The sequence below is a fragment of the Habropoda laboriosa genome, unplaced genomic scaffold (genome assembly GCF_001263275.1).
Source record: "Habropoda laboriosa isolate 0110345459 unplaced genomic scaffold, ASM126327v1 scaffold423, whole genome shotgun sequence".
In the NCBI taxonomy this organism is placed as follows: domain Eukaryota; kingdom Metazoa; phylum Arthropoda; class Insecta; order Hymenoptera; family Apidae; genus Habropoda; species Habropoda laboriosa.
Window position 1 is genome coordinate 780,457 of NW_017100606.1, and position 11,323 is coordinate 791,779.

Below are 11,323 nucleotides of genomic sequence, written 5' to 3' on the forward strand. Positions count from 1 at the left end.
ATTACGCTTCTTTCATGAAATTATTCTCCCGAAATTCAATTAAATTCCACAATTTTCAATCGGTTTTGTTTAGATTCGAAACGACATTCCAACTATTTCCAATAATCGCCGCGTACTTTCTTTCAAATTGCTACATTCCCCGTATGCAACGAAGATGCCTTCTTTAAATACTTGTTCGTACCAGTTAACATTAAATCTTGAAAACTTTATACACAGACAGTCCACCGATTGCTAACGCTGGTTTCAAACGTTTTCAAACTGAGCAATATCTCTAACTTGTATCTCTTTCGATCATAAAGAACTAAAAACACCCGGTGAAAGATAAAAGCTGAACGCTACCTTGAACGAGATCAATCTCGAAATTAATGTATCAATAAAACTGAACGAAAGTGTTTCCTTTCAGTTTGTCCGGCATTCGTTGACGCGCATACTAATGTCACTGTGATAAAACTATTTGTAATACACACGACGCATTATGTGTACCTGTCGACCCGGAAGAGTCTTTGAACGTACCCAACTAACAGGCTACCTTTCACTTCGTTACCTTCGTCAAACATGTAATACTTGTTCAACAACGACAAGAGACAGTTTTACATTTCAGTGTTTTCTTCAGTTTCCTCCTCGACTTTCGGCAACATATAGACACCAGGAATCGGTGGTACGTGTTCCTCGAGTTTCAAGATCGGTTTGCAGTCTCGAGTGACGTCTACCTGATTGAAAGAGTCCTTTAGTATATTGATTTCGTTCTCATGGGCGAACATGCTGGTCGGCGGTTCTGTTCCACATATATCGTTCTCGTCGGTGCCATTTCTGTGGCCCAAGTTGCCAGAGGGAAATTGTCACGAGGTCAATGCAAAAGGATCAGTCGACAGTTCGTCCACGCTCGGGCTGCTTTTCACTGGCTCTGACTTTTCCGGACGATGACTAAGTCTATGGACGAACTCGTCATGGAGAATGTTGAAGCACATTGCCGTGAGCCCCATACCGGATATTATGTAGAAGGAGCAGAACCAAATGGTTATGTTCCTCGACTCATAAAGGCTTTGCGGGGGGTAGGAACCGGGAACCATTTCGCCGAACCCGATCGTGCACAGGCTCATGAAGCAGAAGTAGCTCGCATCTACGGTTAAACACGAAAACGGTGAGTTTAGTTGTACGATACAGAGCTATTGATTTTATAGTATATATGTGATCCCATTATGTTAAGTTGCAATAATATGAATAAAAGATTGTGTGTACTGTGCAGAGCTGGTAAGGTGGTAGACGGGAGGAACGAGGGTCTCGTTGATTGTAGCGGACACGCTCATGCAGTCTTTTATTATTGGCCGAAACGGTCAGATCGACTAATCTATCGCGTGACGGTGAGGATTTCTTTGAGAATCAAAGGTGGAGCAAGAGGCTTACTCCCCTTGACCCTGTGTCTTCCGCAGGGGGGCGTCTAAGGGTGTTCGGGGCTTGGCGATCCCCCGGGAAAATCCCGAGCTGGTTTACCATTACCGAGAGGAGTGAGGTCTCTCTACTGGAAGTGGTGCTGGTGTCCACCCACGAACATCCCACCGATGATGTAGACGGTACCTCGGGCCGGCCGGCCTTTCCAAGCCACGTCGGGGGCTGTGGCGGGCATTCCGCCCTGGGCCGGGCTGGGCCCGCAAGGGCTTGCGCCAGTGTGGCGCGGGCACCTGCGGCCACAGCACCGGGGGCTGGCCGGGTTTGGTGTAGGATTCGAGGTGGCAGTGGTTAGGCCGCATGCTGGCTAGGGGCCCTTTTTCCAGGCTCCGACGTGTGAGTTGCGAACAACTCCGGGACCAATCTGGAGAATTGGTAGAGTGTTGGACAGTCGCTCCGTGTCACCCGTTCCTCCTCACAAGTGGCCCTTAGACGGGTAGGTGTTCAACCTGTACCCTTCGAGGGTCTAGTTGGGCAGCCGTGCTGATATGGCGACGGCCATTGGGGGCCGTCTGATTTTACGGCGAAAGCTAGGTATCGGACGTTAAACTACCACGACACTGACCCTGTGTCGTCCAACTTACCAGCTCTGCACGGTGCTTACTTAGGTACGCGATTTTAATTTATCGTTATCGATCGTGAAAGATTGAAAATTTATAAATTATAATATTGAATCAGTAAAAAATTGTACAATGTTAACGTAATGCTACCTTTATATGCACTCAGGATTTATTTAGTGTTGCATAATTTGTAGAGAGAAGGTAGCAAATAAATAATATTCACGTTATTTACATTCATTTATTAACAATTGAACTAAGGAAAGAAGGTAATGTAAGAGAAACGGGGTGAAAGAAATTTCCGTGTAGTATCTAAGAATTTAGCAAAATGTTTAGAAATAAGGCTTCAAAGACAAATACAAGCTTCTTGTTTAGAAGCGAGTAGGAAAGACGTCACTGAAAATATTTTTCCTATAATAGCAAAAAATCTATTTATATTTGTATTTTCTTTGTTTAATTATTAACAAATGAATGTAAATTATTTTTCTTTGTACTGATAGTAAATGTTGTGTTTTTAAACGAAATAACGTAAATATCATTTATTTACTACTTTCTCTGTGAAAATTGTATAACACAAAATAAATCCTAACAAGGTGTATGTACTGAGACTTTTTTGACTGAGTGTGTATAAAGTTATATTAATATGCTTAAATCAATGTACTTTATAAAGTAACTTACATAATTCTGATATAGTTTTGTTATAGCAACAGTGTATTATATTTTGTAATGGTAAATGAGATATGCAAATTTATAAAAATAATACACGTAATGAGATTTATGAAAAAATGATAAAAATCTAGCAATTTGTAATATTCTCATATATTATTCGCATACAGTTAGTTACAAAAGTCTACACATACACGCTGAGCAATAAATTTGAACGTCTATACTATCAAAATGGACTGAGAATGTGTGTTATATACCAGAGGTGGCCAGCTACACTACCTTTGAAAGCCACATTTCAGGAAGGAATACTTGAAAGAGCCATTTATTTATCTTTGATAACAAAACAAACAATGAGAAACTGAAAAATCTATGTCCACCCCTGTTATATACCATAGAGTGTTTAACATTATTTCTTTAATTCCTCAAAATTTCCAAGTTGTTGTTTACTTTTTGTTTGGTTAAAAAGAAATTACATTTCCCTTTAAGAAATGTGTATTTTAAACAGGTGTCGTTTTTGGAACTTTCTTTGAGATTTATGCTTTGTTCGTAAAGATGACATTTGAACTTTTGTTTCAGATTATCTCACATTACGAATGCTCATAGATAAATATCACGTTCTAACGTATTTCTAAAAGTAAACGCCGCCTCAAATTTTTCAAACAAAAAGGAAACGGAATCGCAGGAAAGCTCTATTTTCAACTTCGTTTCCAAGAGAAATTGGTCATGTTTAAATATTTAGGTGAAAAAAGTGACCAGTTTAGAAAGTGTATGTGAATTTTGCGACTGGCTGTATGATATGGATTTGAATGTACGATTACAGCGTAAATCTTTTGGCTGAAATCTCTTTTACACGTACCCCCAAAGGACCAGCCGTCTAACTTGTGCAGAGTAAAAGCACCTGCCACAATATAACACAGCATTGTACCTAGACAAATGCTGATTGGTGCGAGTATAGTAACATTGGGTCTGTCACCGGAGCCAAGACTCGACACTTCGTCCTTCGGGCTAGCCTTAATTTCCACTGTGCTCGTAAACGTCGACGCATTCGCGCGAACGTAAAAGGGCTCCTGTAACTGCAATTGCTGCTGCTGCTGCGCCAGTTCCTCCTGCTGCCTTTTTTTCCTCATTCGTCTTTCTTTCTCCTGCATTCGTGCCAATTTAAAAGCAATTTTTCAGATCGATATACGAAGAAAGAGCTCCGGTTCTTCTGTGTTACTCGGGGAAACGCTTTTAAAAATTTACTTCGACAAGATTCACGTGCAATATGATTGATTTCATCCCGCTACCGATATCTGTTTTCTCAGTCGTTCGATTTCTCGAGTGAAAGAGTAGAAAAAATAAATGTCACATGTAACATATATTAGAATATCGAGTATAAGGAAGTTGATTTATTATTGCATTAGAGAATTTGTTCGTTAGATGTATTACACTGCAGTGTGCATTTCTACGAGTAGACTTTTGGTGAAAGCACATATTAGTATGTTGTAATATTACTCGGGTGCTTGGAACATTTCACGACTTTGATAATAAACAATTACGTCATATTAAAAGAATCTACATAAAAAATCTACATTTGTTATAAACTAGTATCACGTTTTAAAAATATTATTATTTATTTTTGTAAATATTGTATCAGAAAGAACATTGTTAGAAGCAACATTTTTTCAAGTTACCATAGTATGGTAAAATAGTATTTAACCCCTGAACGCTTGTGCCCGTGTCTTCGTATAATTTTTTGAAATTTTTATTCAATTTCCATATTGCAAAACATGTAAGTTAGAGCATTATAAGTGATGAGAAACTTATTTCTATATGCCTAGAAAATAATTGAAAGAAAATTGATCGTTACCGATGCATCAAGTTGAGAAGAATGTAATCGTTAAAGGGTTAAATCGAATCTTAGATTATATTTGTTAATGTTTAAAATTCTGTAATAATAAAACGGTGTAATACTCACCTCCATTCGTCTTTCATCGTAGCAACAATAGCCACAATTTGAACAAAGGCAGCAACAAAGAGCACGCGTGAAAACACCTCTGGCGCACCTGGATAAAAGGCCTCCAGCATTCGACAAGTAAACCAGGAACAAAGGGATACCGAGACTGGCGTAACCAGTAGTCGCGATTTTGCCCCATGTAGATTTTGGCGTTATACTGCCACAACCTGAAACGATCATCAACAACTTAAACGAACAAGTTCACCTTTTCTTTTTGCTCTGAAAGAATTAAACGAGTTAATTCCTTTTTCTTAGGAAATATTCGCTAAAAGTGACCTGTACTTCTGACGGAATCGTTATTCACTGAAAATTTTACAAAGTTAACTTCTTTACTGTTCACTTTCCAGGAAAGAATGCATTTACTTCTGTGTTAGTGCTTCGATTTGCTTCTTAAATACCTACTCAACGGGGTAAAATATGTGAATATATCTAATTGTAAGGATGAGTCGCATAATTTGTCCGCCCCGAAGAATTTCTAAAGTGTGTTCTACAAAAAAGTGTTTTATTTAGAAATTGCACGGTATCGGAGGAAGTATATGATGCTCAAACGGTATTTTTAAATAATCTATTTGTTTACGAAATATTAAAGTAACCTTGAAGTTTTTGAATGGAATATGTACAATACCGGTGAAAAGTTTCGAATCACCCGCTAATTTACGGTAAAATTGAATCCGCTGCTAATTTTTTATAGATTTGAAATTGACGTTGCGGAGATCGATAGTATTTTACCTTATTTCGATTGATTTGAACGAGGAAAAATTGGTTGAAATATTCTTAAAATTGCTAACTTTATTCTGAAAGAGAAAAATTAGAATGAATCTATAGAATAGTGAAAAAGTGGACAATTTCTATCCTTAATTAACAGATTGCACAGTTTGAGCACCTACTATATTTTTATAAATCTTTCAAGAAATGTGGACTTGGTTTACATTTGCTTCTCTTATTTCGTTCATTCTTCCCGCTCATTCCGTTCACTCATTCATTCATTCTTTTAACTAATTTAATTTAATTTAATTTCAACCTTAATCTCCGGTTTTGTTCTTTTCTATTGCCTGTTTTTTTCTCGCTATTTGTCGTTCTATCTTTATCGTCCTCAACCACTTTTCTGCCTTTTCATCTTTTCTTCCACTCAACACCTCCTCTATGCTAATCTCACTATTCACTTTCCTACACTCTCTCGCGAGGAAAAATTTCGAGGGACCCAACGGGAATCGAACCCGGGATCTTCGGCGTGGCAAGCGGAAGCTTTGCGCACTACGCCAATTATCTCCTCGAGCATCTACTATAATATAACTAAGGTAAGCAGTGAGACCATGAACAACGTTTTTGCAGATATCTTGCTAATTATCAGGTTTAGGATAAATAAAGCTTAATACATACCTTCTTACAGAGAATTCGCTATTCTTTTAAAATTCTAATACAAGAATCAAGGTCGTCTTGATATCTCGTAAACAAATAGGTTATTATAAAAATACGTTTCAGCATCACATGTTCTCTTCGATACTGTGCAATTTATATATATTGGATGATTGCGAAAATTCGTGCCGGATTTTCAGAGGTGGCGGGAACATTATCGCACTTCAGTACAGATGTTTGTTTTAGCGTTATGTTACACTCCTATCCAAAGATACACCGTTTGTGTTTTATTTTCAAATAATTATTCATCTCATTTCATTTTATTTCCAAAGGAAATGTATCCTTGCACACACCTCTTGTGCTTTATTTTCGAATCGGGCACGAACTTTTGCAATCATATAATATATAAAACACTTTCTTGCAGAACAGATAGTCTAAATAGGAATTATCTGGTATGGATAAGTTATGTGACTCACTATTTAGGGTGTCCTAATAATCATATTACAACTTGATTTGCAGAATAAAGTGTTCGCACACAATGTGTTAGGACAGCAAGGGGACGATTTTATGATACGTGATTTCTAGTTCAGCAAACCGTTACTTTAATTTAGCAGACCGGTCTGCAGCCAACATGCGGCACGTAGAATTTCTCAAATATTAAAAAATAGGCTATTGTTCAGTCAGTAAGGCAAGGTATCATAAAGTCACCCCCAAAGGGTCTTCGAAACCGATGCAATTACCGAGGCCTCTCGGTACCTGACCTTCCGAACGAGTCGGAGAGTCAAAGTTGACCTGGCCAGGTTTTGTCGTCAAATTTCCATCCAGCAAGGACTAGCTTCGTCACCCTCGCTCCAAGGACGTGACGCGCTCCGGGCGCAATGGAAGGGGGTGATACGGGGTTGGTCACTTAGTAATTTTAAGAACCTCCCTTCGCGTCCCTTCTTCAAATTTTCGAAGATTTGGAGAAGGGACGACTCGATAAGAAGGCCGACTTAGCTTAAGACCACAGAGTGTTAGTACACATACCATCAGTTACATTAGGGATAACAAAGATTCAGTCAGACTCTCAACGCAATACATTCAGTCTTCAGACGGCACCTAGTGCAATCGCGGAAATTAGTACCCGAGTGCTTAACACAATGTGTTGCGTTTGAGAAAAGCGATTTTGAAAATCCATCGTAAACGTATACGCTAGTTGTGAGTTTCGCCTTAAATGGATCTCGGTACCTATAGATGATTATTTCTGTTCGCTTTTGTATTTGTAAATATAGACAATCTCGTGATTATGGTATTGTTAGTAAAAGTCCAGCTATCACAAACTTACAACTACTCCCAACGATAAATAACGGTAACGGCAAAAAGCAGAGGTCGCGATTGGTACTAAAATTTATTTAGGGAGTGCAATATTTATAAACGAGTGTGCTTCGTAAGCTGGTAGGAAAAATTTAATACCTGGTGGAAAATAACGAGTCGAAGGAGAAAAGGGGAAGCATTTTCCGATAGGCGTGGAGCGGAGATGGAAAAAGCGGATGCACGAGTCGATCGGGCCGACGCCGCTTAAGATAATGGATCGACCATTGGAATTGCTCTGGATCGTGCATGGTAGTGGCTTCAAGTGCATTGCCAATGGAATTGTAGCCGTGGAAACATTGTGGAACTGCACGAAAGCCTATTCGTCACTGTCGTTTCGCCTTATCGTTTACGACGGTGTGACCCTTTTCGCATCCCTTATCTGTTACCATTTGTTAGGGACCGCGGCAGATTGTCAACTTGAATTTTATTGGTCGAACGACAACAATATATGGAGTCAAAGCGGCTCACAATGAATTTGTTAATTGCTCGTATTGGATACGAACTTGTCCAATAATCGACGTTAAACGAAAGATAACGAAGATATTCTTCTGTCTGCTATTCCAGGAGATGAGGTGAACAGTTATACTTCGCCAGTATATTCTACGGGCATAAGTAAGAAAAAAATGTTGTATGAATATACGTCGTTTGAAGCTTTGTTAAAAAGTTATAACAATAATACGAAATAGGAAGGGAATGGTAACAGATGTGAGGTTCTGATACAAAATAGAAATAGATCAGCGATATGTGCTCTAATCTGTTTATGCAAACTGTATTTACGACCTGAGATCGTTGAAGGTCGTTCTTAACTTGAATCACAGTAACCTCAAGTTCGTTGCCATTTTCTTCGCATTTCGTATTTTTATTATAACTTTTTAACAAAGCTTCTAACAATCTATGTTTACATAACATTTTCTTCTTACTTATACCCATAGAACATACTGACAAAGTTTGACAAAATTTTATCGGAAAAAACTGGGACACCCTGTATACATTCATACACCCTGTATTCATTGGACGAATTTCTTTAAAAATCTTTCGGAGATTGTACTATTTGACATGATTCAATTTGTTGCAATTTTATCTATAACTTACGTCACAAAAAGAATTTGTTTTTCCATTTGAAAAGCTGAAGGGCGCCTTGAGATATTGAAAAGTATGTACAAGTGAAACAAAAGTTGAGTAACGCTACATGTGGCTTCGCTTTTCGTTAAAATCAGTATTTACGGGTTTGTCGAAGTGATTACAGATACGCGCTGCAGTCTGCATGTGTGTGTATAGTTCCATAGAGTATAAAAAATATTTATCACAACTTTTATAGGTGGTTCGACGCACGTAATTGGAAATTTGTACAGAATGACTTGATTTTTCATTTTATCGTCCAATATTCGGTTAGTTACTCTTGCAGCGAATTGATCTCTTTTGCGCGGGAAAATGGTGATTATTTTGAATATTTATCACTGTATAATTGTGCAAAATAAATAGCACCGTTTAGTGACGGCGCTTATCGCATTAAGTGTTCGGTTTTGATAGCACGTTCGTTTTTTTCTCTTGCTTTATTTCGCCAATCACACCTTTTTATTTTTATACAACATGATATCCGATATTTGTATACTAACAACTTTAGCCATAACACAGGAAAGCAAATTTACATAGAGTTTCACTTTGAACACTTTTCATAGAAATAATATCGCATTGATTTATTTCGACTACTCGTTTTATATTTGTACGAAGGTATTTCACAGTAATTGGAATGCTAATTGGAACACTAATTAGAAAAATATAAATAAACGCGTAGAATTCATTATCGAAGCATACATTTCACCGTCAATTTCTACTGTCGGCACTTTTCTATCTCGAATCTTCTTCGCAGTGGCTTGAGTTATGTAGGTATTTGTCATTCGAATTGCAAAGGTGCAGAAAGAGTACGGCCAGCTTTTATTAAAATGCTCGATATTGTGTCTGTGTTGGAATTGATAACGCAGCGCGATCGTTCGAAAAAGTAATTGAAAACAATCTGCGACGTGCAATAATGCGGAAGACATGGAAATTCTAGATGCAACTGGGAATCTTAGACTAGCTTTGTAATCATGGTCGATAAATTCACAGAATTTCTTATTTCATTTCTATGATCGGGTCACCTCCGCTTTATGTGTCTGTTAGCGCAGTCATTACTGTTGGACTGAACACGTAAGTCAATTAGAGATATCGAACAAGTTTCTGACGTACGCTGCCATTCGTAAGCGTTATGATATCCATTATGTTCGTACAGAAAGTATTATACGATTTAAATTACATTTCTACGCCAAAATTGGTATCATATATCGGTAAAAGTGCAAGGTTTGATTAAAAAGTACCTAAATTGTACTGCACCCGCATGTGACCCTGTGTATTGCACCCGTTGTGCCAGATTTCGAAGGACCGCTAGAGTTTAAAGATCTGGCAAACTATATATTTTGTTGTATACACTTATGCACTAAAGGATTGTTTCTTCTCCAATCAACCTTGTAAATTACTATAATAATAAAGTTGTATAATGAACCTCGTTTGACCGAATAAACCGTGTGTCAACCCTGTAAACCTAAGGTTCTTGTCTTTTATCCTATTTCACCCGGATAGGCGGTAAACTAATCTTTCTAACTTCTCAAAAAAACTCAAGTCGTTTGGCCCAATTTTAAAAAAGTTATTCCATTTTATAGGGTGTACGAATACTTTTGTCCTCTACTATAGCTAGAGACATTGAAATATCAATGCAGATGTGGACATGCGTGACTGCAGACTGTCTGCACACATTGTTCGCGGACAATTCCTGCGAACTGTTTGCGTACAATGACTGCAAGTCTGTACAGAGCTTTAGGGATGTATTATATTGGTGTTTTACACAACACGCGTTGTACACAGAGTTACGAGGGCGTGTGTGCTTGAAAGAAGAAAGCGCGACAATTAAAAGAATGCGAAATATTGCTTCTTGCTTATTTTGTCACATGGAAACGTATTTACAATTACAATATCCTCCAATCGTTCTATGTGGTTCTTCGAAAAGGTTCACGTGCACTTTTACACTGCATTGATCAATGTCACGTCAATTTTGCATCGCTTACGAAGTGCCAATTTGCAATTTTGTAATAAAAAGGTGTCAAAAAGCTACTATTAGGTTGTCACGGGTTACGCTTTGTGTCCTCACACGGAGCGTAATATTGGTTTGTGATGGACCGGTCGGAACATTCAACGTATGTGGTTGATACGTCGTACTTCAACAAGTCCGATAGAATTGGAACCTTCGACGTATGTGGTTAATACGTCGTTCTCCGAAGGATGGAATGGTTGGAAGGTTGGGAGGACAGTGCGTCCAACAAGTCCGATAGAATTGGAACCTTCGATGTATGTGGTTAATACGTCGTTCTCCGAAGGATGGAATGGTTGGAAGGTTGGGAGGACAGTGCGTATCGTAATGTCGGATATACAATAAATTCTCTACAAGTGTCAGTCAGTTTGGATTCTACAAGTGTCAGTATAGATGGTCCTACGCCTAGGCTGCGTCATTGCTGCGCCTATGTTATCTCGCTCGCTGTCAGTCAAGCGTGTAACGCTACACCACTCGGTTTCTTTTACGAGATTTCACGGCTCGACAATTCATAATAGAAAAATATAATTTCTTTAATTTTACTTTTTTTCATCTGAAATTTTTTTTAACATGTTGGTGAGATTTTTCTGATGAAAATGATATCAAACACGATATAATTTGAACAACATTTACTTATTCACTGTCACGCCATACAGTGAACGTGTTAATGTTAGTTAAACAATGAATTGTATTTTTTACAGATTTGCACACAGTTTAACATGAAAATCTGATCTGTACCAATACTTTCTTTTGTCACTGTATATGATCCCTTAACCCTTTCGCGACTAGCGCCGGTTATATCCGGCATCCACTAAATGCTTCACACTG

At 38.2% G+C, this 11,323-nt stretch overlaps 1 protein-coding gene across 1 annotated transcript; it reads right to left on the minus strand.

Annotated features, from left to right (window-relative positions):
* Positions 1-590: 590 nt before the first annotated feature.
* Positions 591-4,832, minus strand: LOC108576689 (TWiK family of potassium channels protein 9-like; the record flags this gene model as incomplete). Its single annotated transcript, XM_017939733.1, has 4 exons — positions 591-810; positions 844-1,120; positions 3,526-3,811; positions 4,627-4,832. Coding segments are annotated over 4 exons (989 nt in total), but the record flags the coding sequence as incomplete, so codon positions are not given.
* Between the last annotated feature and the right edge of the window lie 6,491 nt (positions 4,833-11,323).